We start from the raw sequence: 21600 nt of genomic DNA on the forward strand, positions 1-21600 counted from the left end.
GCATATCAACATGGCCTTTGGCTCCTGGTATGCAACTCTTGGCCAAACACATTTCCCTGCCTGCCACTCCTATCAGAGAAGATAATTAGAAGCAGTTTGCCTTCACATGGCAGGAATAATAGTGTTACCTTTACTTTCTTTTTTTTTTAAGATTTTATTTATTTATTTGAGAGAGAGAGAATGAGAGATAGAGAGCACGAGAGGGGGGAGGGTCAGAGGGAGAAGCAGACTCCCTGCTGAGCAGGGAGCCCGATGTGGAACTTGATCCCGGGACTCCAGGATCATGACCTGAGCCGAAGGCAGTCGCTTAACCAACTGAGCCACCCAGGCGCCCCTTACCTTTACTTTCTTGTCTCAGAGCCATGTCATGTCTCCTGCTCTCTGGCATAATATAGTCTGGAGGAGCTTGGTCATTCTGCTATCCCACAGGACATCGTGCTGGCTTTTGACATTGATGTTGTTTTTCTGTTTGTATCTGGAAGAAGGCATTAGAAAGCACTCTGGTTGCCTTGATATGACATATATATGCTAGAGGGTGGGAGCTCCAACATGCTTGCTACTAGGGATGAAATTACTAGGGTCTTGTGGCTTGAGGCATGTTGGGATATTTGCTTCTAAGTGAGATAAGTTGCTACACCTTGCATCACTCATCACAAAGGAAGGGCACAGTCTGTGGACCTCTTTGGATTTCAGAGTATCATGTATGATGTTCGGCTGTGCTGGTCTGACTCATGCATTGGGTAAGGCATAAGATTGCTTATTTTGGGTGGGGCCCAGTACAAGAAGTCTTGGCAGGGGTCCAGGCTTTATTTCCAACTGCCCCGCCAATTTCACTATAAAACCCAGCAGACCTAAAATTATTATAAGTGACTCTGGCAGAGCGAAATGCTATGAAACTTCTGGCAAGCTCCAGTAGGAGACCCCAGGGCAGGGCTATGCCTTCTTCTATGGACAACTGTTCTCAATCTGCTTACTTGCTCCTGGGCCCTAGCAGAGATGGAATGTCTGACTCTGGGACACCAAGTAATTATACAACCTGAATCACTCTCCTTGAACTGAATCTTAACTGCTTGACCAAACTATAACATTGACTACAGAGCAGTATGTCATTGTAGGCCTGAAGATGTCCAGAAGGCACAAGTATTTTAGTTATGTATCGCTGTGCAAAGCACCACCCCAGAACTTAGTGGTTCAAAACAATGACTTATCATTTCTAATGACTATGTGGGTCAGGAATTCAGGAAGGACTTGGCTGGGCAGTTCATTTGCCCCCTGTTGTGTCTCCATGTTGTGAGGTCACCAACTTGGTTGGGCTGGATGGTCCAAAAGGGTCTCACTCACATGCCTTGCTCCGTTGGACTCCCCAACATGGTGACTGTCTTGCCACATGGCTGGTTTAGGTTCTTCACAGCACCGTGGTCTCTCAGGGTAACTGGACTTCTTATATGGCAGCTGACTCCCAAGAGAGAAAAGTGGAACTGCCAGTTCTCCTCAGTACCAGGCCCCAAAAGGTGTCCCTGCTGCTGCATTCTATTGGTCAAAGTCAGTCAGAAGGCCAAGTCAGACTCATGGGCGAAAGGAAACAGACGCTACTTCTTGAAGAGAGAAACAGCGTAGAATTGTGGCCACTCCAGCAAGTAAATTATACAAACAGGTTTCTCAGATTTCCATGTTTTGTTTTGTTTTGTTTTGTTTTTTATCATCAGCTATTGCCACAATTAGCTTAAAAAAAAAAAAAAAAAAAAACCCAGAAGCTCAAACCAGCAATGGTTTCTGCGCTTGGATTGGCAGGTTGGCTGAGGACTGACTGCTTGGGGTTGAACCTGGCGACGTTAATTTGGTTCTCCTCTGCATGTCTCTCATCTGCCTTCTGGAGGCAGTGACCTAGCCAGGTATATTGTTCTCATGGTGACATCAGAAGTGAGAGAGTTTAAGTACAAACAGAAAAGGTCTTTGGTCCAGACAGACACAGAACAGACACATCGCCGCTGCTTCATTCCATTGGCCAAACAAGTCACATTGCTGAGTGAAAAGGTGCTGAAAAGTTACATGACAAAAGGATGGATACAGGGAAGAGTGAAGAATTGGGGTAAATAATGAAATTTACAACAGCACTTGAAGAGTAGTGTTGGGATGTGAGGTGGAAGATATGGGTACAAACCAGTTCTTGTAGTTCCTGAGGAGTTTGAATTTTTTTCCATATAGAGGGTTTTAAAAAATTTTTGATATGCCTCAGTTTATCTTAAAAAAAAATTTTTTTTTAAGTAATCTCTGCACCCAACATGGGGCTGGAACTCTTGATCCCAAGATCAAGATTGCACGCTCTACTGACTGACCAGCCAGGAGCCACCCCTCCAGCCCCCTCGCCATATAGAGGGTTGTAAGCAGGGAAGAACTGGACCCTGAAGACCTGATCATCTTTATCTCCTACTTTCTCTTCTCAGACAACATTTTTCACTTGAGTGAGGTACGTGCAGTTCTGTTTCTCATTGACGGCTCAGGCTGAGGTAACTTACAAACTCACTCATTCATCAATCTCAACTCAGAGTCTACCTTCTCAGGGGAACTTTTCACGAATCCCTCAGAAAGATTTAGGATTCCCTTCTCGAAGTGCACCTGGTAGAAACATCTTCATTATAGTCATTATCACATAATTGTTAGTTTACACGGTAATAACAGCTACCATTGGTGGAGCACCTTCACTGTATTGACGTTTTATGTATATAATTCTAAAGCTATGACAGCTTTGCTAATTAGTTTTCTTTTGCTCTGAAACAAATTACCACAAACAGCATTCATGTGTTAGTAGCTCATAGTTCCGCAGGTCAGTTCCTCAGCAGCTCATAGTTCCAGTGAGCCAAGGGTGGATAATCCTACTCAAGGCTGAAATCAAGGTGGCCACTGAATTCTTATCTGGAAGTTCTGGAGAAAGTTTGCTTCCAAGCTCAGTCTTGTCACTGCCAGAATTGAGTTCCTTGCTGTTTTAGTACTGGGGCCCCCTACTCCTTGCTGGCTCTCAGACGGGCTGCTGTTACCATTTCTCACCACGTGGTCCTTTCATTCTTCAAGCCAGCCATGGTGCATTGAGTCCTTTTTGTGCTTTAGATCTGTCTCTGACCTCTACGCCTCAATCTAAAGGCTCATGTGATTAAGCCAGGCCCACCCACATTATCTCCTTATCTTAAGGTCAGCTGATTTGGAACTTAATGTCTTCTGCAAAATTCCTTTTGCCATATACTCGTAGGAGTGATATTCCATCATAATTACAGTGCCAGGCACTATACAGATCATGTATACCAGGGGGCAGGGATCTTGGGAACATCTCTGAATTCTCTCACACCTGTGAAGGGTTATTTTACTTGTTCATGTCATCTAGTCAATATCCCTGAATTTATATGAAATGGACCATCTGGTTCTTTCATTTTTCTTCAGGTTGTTTTTAGATTTCTCTAAATTGGGAACCTTGCACCGCTGTCAATGACTAAACTGTATTCCCTCCAAATTCGTATGTTGAAGCCCTAACACCCAATGTGTTGGTATTTGGAGATGCGGCCTTCAGAAGGTAATTAGTTTTAGATGGGGTCATAGGGTAGGGCCCTCGTGATGAATTAGTGTCCTTATAAGAAGAGGCACCAGAGAGCTTGCTTCCTCTGTCTCTCCATGGATACACATTGAGGAAAGGCCACATGAGGACAGAGCGTGCAGGCAGCATCTGCAACCAAAGGCCAGCACTCTCACCTGCTGACACAGCCCATTGCTGGTACCACAATGTTGAACTTCCAGTCTCTAAAACAGTGAGAAATAAATTCCTGTTGTTTAAGTTACCCAGTCAATGGTGTTTTGTTATGGCAGCCTGAGCTGATGAAGACAATACAGTGAGCATCAGCAAGGTCAACAGTAGACAAAACTGAAGCTGACTTCCCTTTCTAGGATAGTTTGCTCATTCTGTATTTGTCTAAACAAGCCAGTCATTAACTTTTAAGGACATTTAAAAACATTTTTAAAAATTGAGATAAAACGCACATAAAGGACACAGCTCTTATGTTTATAGCTCCAGGGGTTTTTTAAAAAGATTTATTTACTTATTTTTTAGAGAGAGAGAGAGAGAGAGAGAGAGAGAGCATGTGAGTGGGTGAAAGGGCAGAGGGAGAGAGAGATTCTCAAGCAGACTCCCTACTGATTGTGGAGCCCAACGTGGGGCTCAATCCCACAACCCTGAGATCATGACCTGAACTGAAACCGAGAGTCAGATGCTTAACTGACTGAGCCATCCAGGTGTCCCTCAGGACTTTTTATAAAAGTACACATCTATGTAACTCGCACCTAGGTCAGGGTATAACATATTTCCAGCACCTCAGAAGGCTCCCACTGCCCAGGGAATCATCATCTGCCAAAGGTAGACCCCATTCTTATTATTTCACTAGAGATTAGTTTGGTCTGCTCTTAAAAATAACAAAAATGGGGGGCGCCTGGGTGGTTCAGTCAGTTGAGCATCTGCCTTCGGCTCAGGACATGATCCCGGGGTCCTGGGATCAAGCCCCAAGTCCGGCTCCCTGCTCAGCATCTCCCTCTCCCTCTGCCCCTCCCCCCTGCTCATGCTCTCTCTCTTGCTCTCTCTAAGTAAATAAATAAAATATTTTTAAAAATTCACATACTCCTTTAGGAGAGATGTATAATTTAAAAATAAATAAATAAATATGGAGGGTACTTGATGAAATGAGCACTAGGTATTATATGCAACTGATGAATCACTAAACCCTACCTCTGAAACTAATAATATACTATATGTTAATTAATTGAATTTAAAAAAAAGAACTGTGCCTGGCATGGAGTAGTTGCATAATATTACTAATAATATTATTATTGTATATTGTATAATATAATAATATATTAATTATAATTATAATTACAAATATAATAATATTATATATAATAATTAATAATAATATTATATAATTAATATTATTATTATTATTATTATTAATGGAATCATATTTTATTGATCTATTGTGCCTGGAAGCTGCACCATTGTATATTCCCACCAACGATGTACAAGGGCTCTGATCTCCATTTCCCTGCCAACACTTGTTATTTTCTGTGTTCTTTGATTATCACCATCCTAGCAGGTGTGAAGTGATAACTCTCATAGTGGTTCTGATTTGCATTTGCCTAGCGATAATGACATCAAACATTTTCTCATGTGCTTTTTAGCCACTTGCATCTCTTCTTTGGAGAAATATTTTTCACGCCTATTTTTTAATTGGGTCATTTGTGTTCTTGCTGGTGTGGGAGTTCTTTTTATTCTGGATATTAAATGGATCTCATTCTTTACTTTGACTTCCTTATTTTCCCACATCAAAATCATTCTTGAGTCTCAGATTCTATTTTCTGAAAACCACTTCAATCTCATCACCTTTCCTTTGGAAGACCACTGCCTCTCATGTGGCTTGTGTACTCACTTCTGAACTGGTTTTCCTGCCTCCAGGTTGATGTCCCTGCTCTGCTCTGGTCTATACTCAGCAAACATTGTGGGCAGGGCTTTTGGAAGCACAACTGGGGTTATGTCATCATCCTGCTATAGACCCTTCAGCACCTACCATTGTTTCAGAAGAAAATGTAAATCAAAAACATAGCTTAAGAGATGCTTTATGATCCGGCCCTATTTTTCTCTTCTCACTTTCTCTCAACACTCTCCCCTCTAAACCTATGCTTCAGCCACACTCAGTACTGCAGTTGGTGGGACAACAAAACCCTTTCACTTGGCTTTAGGTCTTGGATGATTTTCTTGTCTGCCTCGAATGCTGTCCCCAATTCCCTTACCCCTTGCTAACTCCTGCTCTACCTTCAGGTCCTATCTAGGAAAAAGCTCGAAATCCCTCCCTGATCCCTCTTGACACTAGGTACCTCTCTTTCGTGCTCCCATAGTTCCCAGTACATAATCTTGGGTATCAGTCTGTCTGTTATGGGTGTATTACTCTGAGGACCGGCAGTGTGTATTTCTTTGAACAAACACGGTGCTTGGGGCAAAGTGGATGCTTAATAAATATTTGTAGGATAAATGATCTCTTTGTTCAATTTGCATACATTAGATATATCACAAAATCACAAGGCACTGCCACCATTAAGACAATGCAATGCAAAGCAATGCAATGCAATGCAAAGAAGAACATGGTATTAAATATATTGAAATAACACAATATCTTGTTCCCAAACTCAGCACCTCAACCAGCTTCTTAATCATTGTCCATGGAGTCAGGGTGCTGTTAGCAAGTCACGTGAATTGAAGTTTTGTTTTGAAAATTTTGTGGAGGGAGCGGGGAGTTGCTGTTATGTACGAACTTGTTTTTCATACCTGGCAAGACTGATTTGCTCAGGATGATCCATTGCAAAAAGAGAGAGGATAAGGAAATAATGGCTTTTCTTTTTGTTTTTTGTTTTTATGAGAAAATAGCAAAGTCACTGGCAGCTTTGAATTTACAATTTATAGGGTCAGGGCTTTCTCTCCATAGGAAATATTGAGTTCTTTCTATTTCTCTTCTTTTATATTCATCTCATTATTAATATCTTACGCCTTACATTTTCCCTTGTCGGACCTTTTCAACTCTTTTTTCCAAGAGGGCTTATAACCTGAGTGAAAGGAGACCAGGTGTCATGGATGAATTCAGAGTACTGTTAGGGCACCTAATCCATCATTAAAATGTAAAAGTATGTACGTACTGCTGAATGCACGAGAGACCTACCAACATCTGCTAATTAGATCTCTGAGACTAATTTGGGAGAGCGAGACTTTCCTTACCGTTGAGGCCCCCAAACCTATGTGGGACTAGAGCTGCGTTCTCTCTTAACCCGTGTTATGGGGGCACAGTCCGGGATCTTGTAATTGCGTGCCACAGACTTTCTGCTTGTAGCATGTGTTCTTTTCATATCCTCCCTTGTTAAATGCCCTTATTAAGTAGAAGTAGAATTAAATTGTATAAAACCATTTTAGGTGGAGAATTTGAATCTTTGACAGTGAGAGTATTAGGACTAAGACTAGAGTTTAGGACCAGCAAAGATCAAGAGTGTCCCTCGATCCGTTTCACTATTTTAGGAAAGAAGAGCAACTCCTGACACCTCTGTCACGGAGTTGGGGCTAAGGAGCCCCCAGAGCGGAGAAGAGGAGAACCTGTTAGCCATTGGCAGAGTTACTTAAATGTCTGCCCCAAACACCCACAGAACGATATCTGCTGAAAACCACGTGAGCTTGTCTGTGCAGAGACGATGTTGCGACCAAGACAGTAGTGATGAGCCCCTTCTGCGCATCACTGAAGCGCGTCTTCGGTGTAGTCACTTTTTCTGCCAGTAGAGGGAGACGGGATTCCACAGCACAGACGCTGCACTTCCTCTTCACCCGGTAGAGGGCAGTGTCGGCCACACCGCAGGCCGGGGACGCGGCCGCTCGCTTAGAATCCTCTCCCGGTTCCAGGCGCGGTGGAAAGTCCAACTTGCTCGGCCCTAAAGCTCTGTCGGACGCCTGGGCCTGACAGCTAGTTGCTGAACAAACCGGTGAGAAGTCAGAGAAACCCCGCTGACAGTCCACATTCTACATCATTTTCAACTCATTTGCTTTGCTCCTGGAATTTCTGTTAACTTTTAACAGGTGATTGGGACCATATTTAGAGGACTGCTTGTGTCCCCCAAAGCTGCCGGGCATGTGAATGTTGAAGGTTGGCATCAGACACCTGACTTTGATATGTTTCCATATCAGGCTCGTTAGTATTCAACATATCTCAGTTTTATCAACTGTAAGCATTTTTTTTTTTTAATGTAGAGGATAAGAAAAACACACATCGGTAAAACTGGAATCCCGCCTCCCCCTTTTTAAAGGGGCCAGTGAGGAAGCAATGTGTAGTAGAAGGTATGATGTTGGGCTCAAAAGACCTGGGTTTTCTCAAACCCTAGGATCTGCAACGTTAGCAGCGAGCGGGTGTCAAGTAAGTCACCTACCTTCCCTTTCCTCATCTGTAAAATGGAAATAAGACGTCCTTTTTCATTCACAGGACTGTGTGAGGCTTACATGAAGTCACATACTTGAAAATTTTCTGTAAATGGAAGCATTATACAAACCTAAGATATTATTGAAGTACAACTTATTTTTTTGAACTTAATATTTTTGGGGGAAATGATACATGTTAATTGTAAAACAATTCAAACAGTACTCAAAACTTCAGAAAGGAAAGTAAGTCCCTTGAATTTCCACTAGGAAGAACTTATTGCTGTTAATTTCTGAACAGGCCTTCAGGCATCTCTACATGCCCCTATATGCATCTAAACAGTGTTACAAAAATTGAGTTGTATTATACATTCTATTACTTAAATGCCTTTTCCCCCCACTCAACATTGCATAATGTAGCTAGCATTTGTTGATCTTTAACAACGTGTCAAGCATTGTCTAAGGCTTTTATGTGGAATCCTTACTTAATCTCACAGCAATGGCATTGCGTATGCATTTTTATTGTAAAGAGGGGGAGCCGAGGTTCAGAGATGTGAAAGAGATTTTCCCATTCCTACAATTTCATGGAATTTTGCAATTAACATATTTGCTTCTGCTTACAGCTCTTCCCACTTTTATTATTATCTCTTTAGCACCTGTTTGTTAGACAGTAGCAAAATTAAGAAGGCCGCTTGTTTAAAAATAGCAGTTCTCACACCTACAGATCTCTGGGGAAAGAGACTCAGTAGTTGGGAATTTTTAAACAAGCTCTCCTACCAGGTTGTTTTTTTTACAGTCATGTCTGAGAACCACAACCTTGGTTTAAATTCCTAGGATTGGCTTACTGGATTGATTTTGAATTTGAGACATAATGCCAAACTGCCTTCTAGAAATGTCATACCAGTTTACATTCTCACAAACAGTGTGTGACTAATGTGGCCTCTTTTGTTTGGGTCTCTCTGTATGCTACAATATTACCTTGTAAATTACTTCTTAGTCTGTCATCAGGACAGTAACCTACTTGTAGGCTACTTTGTGGGTGTGCGCGCGTGTGCACAAGTGCTCATGTGTATTCTAAAGTTTGAAGTCAAGGTCGAGCACTTTTCTTCAAGCACTTGTTAATCATTTTGCGGTTCTCAGGACCCTGTCTGCATATTCTGTTCACGACACCCAGTCTGTGTCTCTCATCTCTTCCGTACCCTCCCTTAGGCCCTGCTCCTTCTCTGGTCTCCAAGCCATCATCTTCAGGGCAGTAAAACCTATTTTTCCAAAATTATACAGGATACATGAAGGCATAAACTCTTCATAATCAGTCCTTACAGATGGAAAACAAATTCTGGTTCTTTCCACAAGAAATCAACTACGATCTACCCTCCACCCCCTGTTTCATCTTCCTCACTCATCCTGTTCTTAGTTCCAGAATCTTTCTGCCTAATTCTTCAACAAATCTTGAACCTACCAACCTCCAGCCTCCCTGTGTCAAAACTAAAATCCTCCCTCTTGGCCACATGAGCATTATTCTTTAACTGGACCCCAGATTTTATAAAGCAAGATTTTCCTCGGATTGAAGTTCTAAATACAACTCTTTTTTTCTTTTTCAAAATTTATCTTCCTCCTACCTGGAAACTGGATTTCTTTTAATTTCTTTGTGCTTGAAGTAAAGAGCTATTTTCTCTCCCAAAGGAGACAGAAAGATTTTTTCTTTCTTTCTCTCTTTCTTTTTTTCTTTCTTTCTTTCTTTCTTTCTTTCTTCTTCTTCTTCTTCCTCCTCCTCCTCCTCCTCCTCCTCCTCCTTCTTCTTCTTCACAAATTCATTGACAACCCTTAATAGTTAAGCTATAGACATTTAACAAGTTATGTGCAGACATCAGCCTAAGAGATCATGTACTCTGGAATATTCAGTGGGAGGGTGAGTCATCTCAGACAATATAAAGTTTACATTATTCAGTTATAACAATAATTATTTCTAATTGTCCATGGCTTTAAAAAATGTCAAATAAATGCACAGAGAATAAAGCCATATAAAATTGGACATGGGTAGATTAGCTGTACTTAATGTTGCCCGAAATAAATATGAAAATATTTTCTTCCAAGTGCATTTATTCAAGTAGGAGCTTGCAGGCTAATACAGATTTCTGAACCAAATCATTCCATAGAACATTTCGGATCAGAGGATTTTTAGTCCATGAGTGAGAACCTTAATATGAATGGAAAATGGGGTAATATGAGCAGAAAGTTGGGCTGGGATCCCAAAACTCTCCCTCCCTTTCTCTGAGTTGTTTCTTCTTGGGGCTGTCTCTATGCGCCCCCAAAAGATAATGATTTGAAATTCCAAATATCCATTGAAGATATCATGTAAGAATCTGAAGAAATGAAAGAAGTGCATTATTTCTATTTTACAGAGAAATATTTTTTGCAACAGTGATTTAGATGAAAAGCTATATGCACCTACATTTGGTAATTTACATCATGTGTCAGATTTCCTCAAAGTGAGGTCACATGTTCACAGGAATGCTAGTAAGGTCCAGTGGTAATAAATGCTATTCTGTGATTTCTAGTTTTGCTACTTTTATTTCTCAACATTTAGCAAACACAGACCAGCTTAATTCTGGCGTGGTCCCAACCTTGAGAACATGGAACTCAAATGAGCACAGAATTGTCTCAGAAATGTGGCTAAGTCATCTTCATACCCATAACATTTTGGACTGAAATTCTGTCAGAACACCTCCCAAACATTAACTTGATAAAACTCACAACCTCCTTCAGGAACTATGGACTGTTTTCTGGTTTTAGAAGAGAAAACCAAAACCTTTTGAGCTGTATCCGCTGTCTTCCCTGAGAAAACAATCCATTGTTCTGCCTATACAAAGGACTAATTTGACTAGTTTTTTCCCCTGGCTTGGCAGAACCTTTTATTGAACTGATTGAAATGACCAGATGTTTTGGCAGCTTATGTAGACATAATCTAAGAGACTCAATAATTGACTTAAGTAAACGTATCAGGATGTGGATTGGCAATAGTATCGGGATTCTCTGTTCTGTGATGACTTCAAATTCCTTTAAAAAAACGCAGGCTGCTTGTGTAATTGAAATGCGCAGAGATTGGCACCACCTCATATACTTCAGTAATTTATAGCCTATTTAGATCTGAGCATCCCTGTAACTTTTGAAAGTAAGCAAGCAAAAGCATTAGAGATCTATAAAGATTGTCCTTGAGGCTGTCTGCTCAGAGTGAAATGAAATATCTCTCTGCACAAAAATCTCCAGATGAAAAAATTGAAGCAAAATTTCATTTGACTCAGATTGTCTAAAAAATTATATGTTTGTGTTTTTCTTAACTTCTGGGCGTTTTAGATGAGAGTGCTCGATACCAGAACTTTCCATATTATTTTTTGATGTTCCATTTTGTTTGAACATATGTGCTGTGTTGTAATCTCTACTGATAATAAAAATATTCACTATGAATAGCTCACAGAGGTCAATTTTCTCTTAGAAGCCAATTGTCATAAGAAATATTTCAAATTGGGGTTTATTTCTTAGAAAAGGAAACAGTCTAGGGGTGCCTGGGTGGCTCAGTTAGTTTAGCATCAGACTCTTGGTTTCCACTCAGGTCATGATCTCGGGGTCCCGGGATCAAACCTCATGCCTGGCTGGGCACTCAGCACGGAGTCTGCTTAAGGATTTCTCTCCCTCTCCCTCTGCCCCTCCCCGTCTTGCTCTCTCTTTCTCTCTCTCTCTCAAATAAATAAATCTAAAAAAAAAGAAAAAAGAAAAAAATGTGTAGATGGATTTTTTTAAAAAAAAGAGGGGTGCCTTGGGTGGCTCAGTCTTTAAGCATCTGCCTTCGGCTCAGGTCATGATCCCAGGGTCCTGGGATCGAGCCCCACATCGGGCTCCCTGCTCCGCAGAGAGCCTGCTTCTCCCTCTCCCTCTGCTGTTCCCCCTGCTTGTGTTCCCTCGCTCGTTGTGTTTCTCTCTGTCAAATAAATAAATAAAATATTAAAAAAAAAAAGAAAGAAAGAAAAGGAAATTGTCTACATGCTGCTTCCCGCACCAAGGCCTTCTAACCTGGGCTGAGCCCAGGAGAGAACACTACAAATATGAACCTTTGGCTGGGCAACTCAGCTCCATTTCCCTTTCTCTCCTGAAATTAAGCCTTTCTCTTGAATTTGTTTAGCCAACAAGATTTTTTTTTTTTAAGATTTTATTTATTTGTCAGAGTGAGAGGGAGAGAGTACAAGCAGGGGGAGCGGCAGGCAGTGGGAGAGGCAGGCTCCCCACTGAGCAGGGAACCCAAAGAAGAAGACGTGGGACTCCATCCCAGGACCCTGGGATCATGACCCGAGCCCAAGGCAGATGCTTAACCGACTGAGCCACCCGGGCGCCCCAACCAACAAGGTTTTGAAATGTCCCTCCTTAACCCTTTTTAAAAATTCCTCTTTCCTACCCATCCCTTCATTCCTCTTAAAAAAAGAAAGTTTACAGACTCTGGGCCCATTCAGGTGTGTGTGTGCAAATGCATGCCCCCTACACTTAGACCTAGGTAGGTGCTTAGCACCTATGTCCAGGAGTTTCTACAATCTTCCTTAAGAACCTGGAGCACCGAGAATATTACATTCTCTGATGGGCACGCGGCAGCCGGTGTTCTTAGTAAATGCTGTTCTGTATTAGCTAATTAGCTAATAACAATCACGTCAGCAGATTTCTTTAATCGTCCAAAGCCCTCATGAATGTTGTTTTACCTTTATGTGTTCAGAAGGCCGACGGGCCCCTCAAGGCTTTCCCTGAGCTGGCTGACACAGGAAACTTCTTGTCCTTGATAACAGGCGACGTGACTGTCCAACTGCTAACTGCTTGTTTTCTGAAATCTTGCCTTGCTGGGTTGCTGACTGGCCCTGTGTTAGGGAAGATTACCAAGAATTCACAAGAAACCTAGCGGAGGCACGCTTGAGGCAAAACAGAGAATAAAAATATTTTATGAGATAATTTGAATGGGATGTCACCCAGTGGGTGCAGGATCATGGTTTTTTTTTTGGCAGACAAAACAATGTAACAACTATAAATGAGCTAGTGCCTTGTGAAGTGCTGGTTAGAATGATTGACTCCTGCAGATGCGCCGGGTCTGTGGCTCGAGGTGCCAGATGTAAAGTAGCCCTTTGGGGACTCTTGGTGGCCAGGCCATTTCCTTTATAGTTAACGACACCTCCTCCTCCCACTCTATTTCTCCTTCCATCCTGGCTTTTGAACATTGAGCCAACACCAACCCCAAACACATGTAAAACAGCAAAGGCTCTGATGGTTTTGAAAATGCAGTTTTATTTTAGGATGGGTTTTTTTTTTTTAAGATTTTATTTTTTTATTTGTCAGAGAGAGGGAGGCAGGCAGAGGGAGCCCAATGCGGGACTCGATGCCAGGACCCTGAGATCATGACCTGAGCCAAAGGCAGACATTTAACTGACTGAGCCACCCAGGAATCCCTGTGATGGTTTTTGGTAGCCAATTGCTTATTGTATTGGACTCAAAGACAGGCTTTTGCATAAGTGAGTGCTGGGCACAGGCTCTTCCGTGAAACCCTCCAGCAAACCTTGCAGTTGGCTATATCACCCACATGTTACTGCTGGAGACCAGAGGTCAGGAAAGTTACTGAGAGACTGGGTAGGGACAGCACCCAGATTCGCCTGGCTCAGAGTTCTTTCCACTTACCCCAGACACCCAGGGCATCGCTCCACTGAATGTTGAGAAGTGCCTTTTGTCTCTGGTTGTAGCTTTCTCCTTAGTGAAGGGTTAAAATAATGTCAAAATCAGGGATGCTCTAAACTTCCGTGTTTATTTTCACCACAGTATGAGAAAGATAGGAGAGATTACATTTTATTTTCCTGGCTATGGTCAGTCAGCTGAGATAATTAAGGCACACAGGCTATTGGCAGAAATAGGGCTGTTTGAGGCCAGGATCGCAGCAGTAAAAAAAGGGGGGGGGGAAGGGAAAGGATTAGCAAAAGAAATGATTTTAATCTGTATACCAAACCTCTAAAATTTTTGGAAACATTTGGTGGATTAATGGCATTTCCACTCTGCGTGTAAACATTCTGTGTTCTGTAGATACAGCTATTGTGTTAGTTGATTTGCTTTTTTTTTTTCAGTTTAAACTTTTCCTCCAGAAAGATGTTTTGAGAAAGGACAGAAGGACGTAGTCAGACCTTCCCAAACCCATTTGTCAAGTGGATTACATTTGTGCCCTCTCTTAAAAAGATGCTTTACAATGTATGAGAGCAGTTTTTGTAAATTAATATCATTACAAATGAGCTAGCCTCCTTGTATACCTCCTTTAGCTCCTTTTTTTTTAAAGATTTTATTTATTTATATGACAGAGAGGGACACAGCAAGAGAGAGAGCACAAGCAGGGGGAGTGGGAGAGGGAGAAGCAGGCTCCCCGCTGAGCAGGGAGCCCGATGTGGGGCTCGATCCCAGGACTCTGGGATCATGCCTGAGCTGAAGGCAGACGCTTAACGACTGAGCCACCCAGGCGCCCCCCTTCTTTAGCTTCTTGTACAAGGCGGGCCACGCTGGACTCCACAGGCAGCAGTTTTGGCATGGCCCTGGGGCCCCGGGGAATATTAACTTACAAGGCTTTCCCTCTCTTGCTTTTACATGTCTGAAACTATTTCAAAACTTAGTGACTGAAATACAAGTTATTAAATACACTTTACTAGAATATAAAAAGTGCTTTTGTCCCCTACTCCTCTTTGGAGAAAAGCTGGTTGGGAATGTACTTATAAGACTTCTGGCATGGCTCTTCTGAACATCTACATCGACACATAGCCCAAGATCATAAAAGGAATAAACTAGGCATCAAGATGAGTTCAGCTAAGGTTAGAGCCTACATGCAATTTCAATGCTGCTCTAGGATTTTTATTTATTTTATTTTATTTTTTAAAAGATTTTATTTACTTGAGAGAGAGAGAGAGAGAGAACAGGAGCCGGATGAGGGGCTGAGGGAGAAGCAGACTCCCCACTGAGCAGGGAGCCCAACGTGAGGCTCGACCCTGGAACTCATGACCCGAGCTGAAGACAGACACTTGACTGAGCCACCCAGGCTCCCGTGCCCTAGGATTTTTAAAAACCATTTTGTTTTAGGGACGCCTGGGTCGCTCAGTTGGTTAAGCTTCAGACTCTTGGTTTCGGCTCAGGTAGTGATCTCAGGGTCATGAGATCGAGCCCCACATTGGGCTCCACAGCCTGGGTCAGGCTCTACGCCCCATGTGGGGCTCCACGCTCAGCACGGTGTCTGCTTGAGACTCTGTCTCTCCCTCTCTCTGCCCCTTTCCCCTACCCTCTAAAATAAATAAATACATCTTTTTTAAAAAACCCATTTTTATGACTACTAGTTGAGTGGAGATACCAGGTATGAGCTGAAGTAGGAAAGTGGGATTCCTTGGTTTCTGATTATCAGAGCCTCCTAACATTGCAAAGATGTCCTTGTCCCCTTCTTTCTGGCTGGGCTCTATCCCCAAGGAATCAGGTACCTGATGGAATGGGGGACTGATTTCCTGAAGCCTCTTGGAGGGTAGGAATTGTTAGCCCCTTCTATGCCTGCCCAAGTGTGGCTCAGTGCAGATGGGCCCGTTCCTCTCTGTGTGTGTTCCCCTCCCTGGGCACGGGGGCAGACACTGCCTGGGTAGAGTCACCAGAGGCTGGGAAGTGTCTGTGGGTCTCCAGCAGCTGGAAAAGGTTTGAGTCTCTTTGGCAGATGTTTGCTGTTCCAGCCACTTCATTAATGTTGGAAACTAAACCCCTGACCATTCTTGACAAAAGCCCCACTTCGTGATTGACAGCCAGGGTGTGCTTCCTCCCACCGAAGCCCTTTACAGAGAAGGAGAGAGGGAGTGAAAAGAGAAAAATGGAAGCAAAATGGGAATTGGGCTAGGTGCCATTGCTGAAAACCCAAAAATACCGAGGAAAGAGAGTGGCAAAGGCTCATGTGAGGAGAAAGACAAATTCAGAACAACAAATTAAGATTTGAAGTATTGTCCTGTGCTTGGGTCTTTTACGCATATTACGTAATGATCCCAGCTTTCATGCATTCATTTCTTTTAAAAGATTTTATTTATTTATTTATTTTAGAGGCAGGGGAGGGGCAGGGGGAGAGGGAGCGAGAGTCTCAAGCTGACTGGGCGCCGAGCGTGGAGCCCCACTTGGGGCTCCATCTCACCCCTGAAATCATGACCTGAGCCCAAACCAAGAGCCCAACACTTACTGGACTGCACCACCCAAGCTCCCCTCTGCATTCATTTATTTATGACACACTTACTGAGAACCTGCGGTGTGCCAGGTGCTATGCTGGAGAACACACCAGGAGTTTATTTCACCAGTGGGTGAAATAAACACGCAAAAGGTAGTGCAGCAGAGGTAGGAATCAACAGCCTTGGGGAGTGGGGAATCCTTTCTCAGAGGAGGTGACATTTGAGATGGGTCTTGAACTAGTTTTTCAGGGCAATGAAGGAGGGAGGGACTGGGCTGTGGAGGGCATTCCCGTAAGGGGAACAGCTTGTGTGAAGGTATGGATTATGAAAGGCCAACCTTGTGAAGTAGGTAGGTATTAGCATTGCCACTTATAAATGAAAAAACGGAGGCTCAGGTTTGATTATAAGCGACAGAGAGCTGGAGGCCCCAGATTCCACGATCTGGAATCTCTCTCTCCCCTACACCTGGGACGTGTTCCCTCAGACCGCCTTGAAGAGGTCTTGCCTCTGTGGCAGAAAATCGAGAAGCTGGAAGATCCAAGGAGTTGAACCGAAATTCTTTAGCTATTTTAAACACGGCAGATTTCCAATCAAAGGACAGTCTGGGGGAGAGTGTGAGCAAATTTTGTGCCTGTGGTCAAGAATCCGAGCGGGGAGCAGAGGCGAGGCCGATTCCCGCCGGGCACGGTCACCCGGGCTTTCGGCGCTGTCCCCGCCGCGCGCTGCCGGCAGCCTCCCGTGTGGCAGCGCCGCAACGCAAGGACGCGAGAGCGCGGCTGCAGATCCGGGTTTGGAGAGAGGGAAGGAAGAGACAAAGAGAAGGGGCAAGGAAGGGAAGAGAAGGGCAGAAAGAAAAAGAGAAACCAGGATGGAAGATGGGGGTGAAGAAGGGAAGGGAGGGCAGAAGAGGAAAGAGAAGGGGACGCCCCACAGGGGAGGGGAGGCCGAAGTGCTGGGAAAAGTGGGGGGGAAAAGGGAGGAATGGGAGTAAAGGGGGGATGGAGTCAAGGCAGTTAAAGGAACACAGAGGGTGAGACGGGGCACGGAGCGGGGCGAGGGGAATAAGGCTGGAAAGGGAGAAAAGAGGCTGCAGTGGGGAAAGGCCGGGCAAAGACAGGGCCCAGAAGAGTAACTCGGAGTAAGCGCGTCCCGTAAGCGCCCGGCAGGACCGGACAAACAGTCCACACCGGTAAAGCTCAGTCCCTCGCCAGGGTCGCCGAGTTTAAGGAGAGGCTGTCGCTCAGGTGCTGCGCCCCAAGCTTTGAGCACGCCTAGCGGCCCGCGCTCCCCGTGGAGTCGCCCCCACGCCGCGGGCTCTCGAATCCCACCAAACACTCCCTTTCTCGGCTCCTGTCAACAGCTCTGCGCTTGCCAGGGGCAAAATATAGCCCCCCCACCCAAGATTGTCCTCGGAGCGAGCGTCGCGCCCTTGGGACTCGTCTCCGGCTCGTGGCGCCGCTGGTCCCCGCTGCGCCCGCGGCCTGGAGAACCCCTCGGGGCTGGCACCCGGCGGCGGGGCCCCGGCTGAGCCGGGAGTGGTCCTGCCCCGCCCTCGCCGGACAGCGGACAGGCGGCGGGGACTGCTGGTCACCAGAGCCCGGGGCGCTCCCGGGCCCATGGCGGCGACCTGGCGTCCTCGCGGCGGGACGCGCGCCGCCGCCGGGACACCTGGCCGCAGTGTTCGCAGGCCCTGCAGCCGCCTGCGCGTGGAGGAGAATGAACGAAAACAATTCTAAACGGAGAGGAGGGGAGGAGTAGGGAGCCCTGGCACACGTGAACACATCCAGCATGAAGATCCTCAAAGTCGCCCTGCGAGCCATGTCTAATACCGGGCTCTAATTCGGCTGACTGCTATTTTCTCTTAAATGCCTAGTTATTAGTCCTCCAGGTGTGTCCCTTCCGTCCGACTTGAACCACCAGCCCAGGGGCGCGCGTCCGCTTGCTACCGCGGCGACTCGGGCTCCTGGGCGAGCAGCTCTGCAGCGAGCCCGCCGCGACTCCCGGCCGCTTCCAGGTTTCCAGCGAGATGTCACCAGCCCCAAACTCGGGTTTCGGAGAAGGCCATCCGCGTCTATAATTCTGTCTCTCTCTCGTGCGTTTTCCTTCCGATCCCACGCACACCAGTTCGGAGACAAAATCGTGGGAAAGCGGTGCCACCGGGCGGTTGTGGCCGGCCGCCGTGCGGGGTGGCAGGACGCAGGCAGCTGGAGCCGTCCCGGGCGCCGAGACTGGGTGGGGGTCCCCCTCGGCCACCAATTCCAATCGAACACAAGTTCGTACAGATACTGATTGGAACAGACTCGGAGGTTAGGAGCCCAGGAAGGGGGAGGCAAGGCACCCAGTAAGCGTGTGTCTTCGGGGCTCCCCGAACCCTAAGCGTCCTGAGGGACCCGGGAACGAAAGCCGCACTGCCCGGAGCATCGGGCGGCCAGAATCCTCGAGTGGGGCTGAGGGCCGGCGGGCACCGCGGGATCGCGCTGCGCTTGCCTTTACGGCGGCGAAAACAGTTCATAAACGTTAAAACATAAAAGAACGCACGCTTTTGGGGGATTACTTTCTCATTTTTACAATTTATTATTGGGATAACGGTCAGGGGCAAGGGTCATTTGCGATTTGGGAATTTGTGAGGGCGGTCAAGTGTGCGGCTCCGCGCGAGCCGAGAGCCTAGTGAATTGCAGGGGAGGCCGCGGGTCCTTGGGAAACCGGGGAGAAAGACACACGGGTCTTTGGGGCGCCGGCTCTGTGGCCCGCAGCCTCGGGAGCCTCAGCAAGGACTCGACTTACTTCTAGCAAGAGACCTAGACGCGCCTGCTCCCCGGGTTGCGGGTTGCGCGCTGCGCGCACGGGACCCAGCCCAGGAGGCACACCCGGTCGCGTCCCGGAGGAGCGGCCCAGACCCGGCCCGCGGGCGGGGGCGGCGCGCGCTCCCCGCACCGCGCGCACACCCGAGCGCGCACACTCGGCACACACACCTGGAGTTCGTCCCAGGAGGGGGGCGGGGAGGAGAGCCAAAGCGAGTGTCTTAAAATAGAGAGGCTGGCAGAGGAGCGCGAGACACCGCGAAGCGGGAGGAGGCGAGCGAGAGAGGCGGGCACGAGGTGTGCAGGTCCGCGGCCGGCTTGCACCAGCGGGCTGGGCGGGGTGGGCGCCGACGCCCCTCGGCGCGCTTCGGCACCCGGCCCTGCAGGAAGCGCGCGCTGATTGACAGCTGCGCCGTCCCAAAAAGGCTCCGCGAAGATGCTGATCCGCGGGTGGGTCTAGACGCGCGGCCGGCGCGTCCGGTGCCCGCTCCCGTCCGCGCGCCTCCCGAGCCCGCCGCCTCCCCGGCGGCCGAGGAGCGGGGCTGAGGCCCCCGCCGGCGCGCCAGCCCCCGCGGCCCCGGCCGGCCGGCGCTCTCCCCGGCTCACGATGCACTGCCACGCGGAGCTGCGGCTGAGCTCGCCCGGCCAACTCAAAGCAGCCAGGCGGCGCTACAAGACTTTCATGATCGACGAGATCCTTTCCAAGGAGACCTGCGACTACTTTGAGAAACTTTCCCTCTACTCCGTGTGCCCGTCGCTGGTCGTGCGACCCAAGCCCCTGCATTCCTGTACCGGTAAGGCGCCCCGCCGGGGGGGGGGTGGGGGAATTAGTGGGGTGTCGTGGCTTTCGCGCGGGTGTCGGGCGCCTTCCCGCCTCCGTCCTCCCACCGGAGGGCGGGGGGATTCTTCCCGGTGCCCGTGCCATGGGGGACCAGACTCGTCAGCGGCGGGCATCGCAAGGGCGGCCGCGATCTGGGACGGGCCAGGCAAGGTGTGGATCGCAAGGCTGGCGGTGGAGCGGAGGCAGCGGGCCCCTCGGAGCGGCGCCTCGGGCCACGCCGGCGATCCCGCTCGCGGGAGAAAGCTTCCTCCTTCCCGGCGCCGCTGTCGTTTTCGGTCAGAAAGTTCAAACGCTTGACCCGGTTCGGCGCCTAACTCACTGTTTCAGGAAATGGTGTTGCTGCTCCCCTTGAGTTAACTTGTCCAACCTCCTCTTGTCTCCACTGGGAATTTTACAAGTCAATCAGTGTCCTGAGGTTCTCAACAAAATCCAGAAATCATTGAACTTTACTTAAAAGAATCTCCCTCTGGGGCAGTAGTTCTGGAATCCATCCCCTGTGGTGCAAGCTGAGGAGGTGACCCTTTTGTTTTAAGGGACTGAAAAAACAACAGTTATAACAATAAAAACATTCTTCACGTCTGGTTTCCTCTATCCACAAGAGCCTAACTAAGATCACTAGGAAAGATAAAGAACATTTAATAAACACGTTGAAAAAGTCGTAAGTTTATATGGAAAGTAAATCCGAAGGTATTTTTAAAACTTTGAGTGCATTAAGAGAAGCTCCAAGTTTCAAAGTGCCCTGGCTTTATAAGGATTTAGGCTATCGAAAAGCAGGTATAAAAGAAAAAAAAAAGTTAAAGCAGTTTTTATCAAAAATAAGTGACTGTGTGTGCTTTCAACTAAAGGTAAAAATTTAGTATTTCCCAACTAAAAGAAACTTTGAGGTTTTGTTTGTTGCATGGGTGTCCTGAAATAAGTAATTTTGTTATACTTCCACTGAAAAAGTAAAGTGAAGAGCTAGCAGTGTTCTTAAAAGACATTTTTTTTTTTGACCTTTCAGGCCAGAAGCTTCTAGTGCACAATGCTTAGAGTCCTATATTTTCTTTTGATTTGATGGGTTGTCCCTGTAGAACGATCAGTTAATATATGTAAATACAGCAAAGTTCTTTGAAAACCAAGTTGTTTCCACATGTATTTGGTTATGAAATGAATACAGTATTCAGGTATGCCTTTGTAAAATAAATTTTATCCGTAGGATAGAATTAGCCTTGATAGCTCATAGCAGGACTTGCAATACTAAATTTTAAGGGCCAAGAAGTATATGAGACAAGAAACTTTAGAAATAAGCTATATTTTTACATTTACGTGTCTGCCATGCATATGTAAACCCTTGAATGAATAGTCTACATATGTATGAAATAGGGGAGGTAGGCTAAGTTTTGTATTAAGCATAAATCATCACTTGCTATAATAACTCAAACCTCTTTGAGGAAAAAAAAAAGATTTAATCACAAATTTCAGTGCACCCTGCTACAACATCACATGACCGTAGGACAAAACAGAATAATTCTGAACACTGAGGTATAGCACAGGGCCAGCAAAATTTTTAGTGACTTTGTGCTCTGCATTGACCCAAAGGCGGATTTTCCTGGCTTTTAGCAGTCACAGAATTGGATCATAATAAAAACATGCTAAAAAAAAAAAAGGTAATAAATAACCTCAGAAAACCGTGATCCAGTCATCAATAGGAGCTGAGTAAGTTCTGTTTCACTGAGTCTTGTATGGAAATAAGTCAGAGGAAAATAA

The 21600-nt window shown here is 46.0% G+C and overlaps 1 protein-coding gene across 1 annotated transcript in view; it reads left to right on the forward strand.

The window, feature by feature from the left end:
* The first annotated feature begins 19620 nt into the window (after positions 1-19620).
* Positions 19621-21600, forward strand: part of BARX2 (BARX homeobox 2) — a 70458-nt gene continuing 68478 nt past the window's right edge. Inside the window, exon 1 of the mRNA XM_027580540.2 lies at positions 19621-19807. Within this exon, the coding sequence (XP_027436341.1) occupies positions 19621-19807 (187 nt within the window). The remainder of the gene's footprint in view (positions 19808-21600) is intronic.

Source organism: Zalophus californianus, chromosome 11, assembly GCF_009762305.2.
Source record: "Zalophus californianus isolate mZalCal1 chromosome 11, mZalCal1.pri.v2, whole genome shotgun sequence".
Lineage (NCBI taxonomy): Eukaryota > Metazoa > Chordata > Mammalia > Carnivora > Otariidae > Zalophus > Zalophus californianus.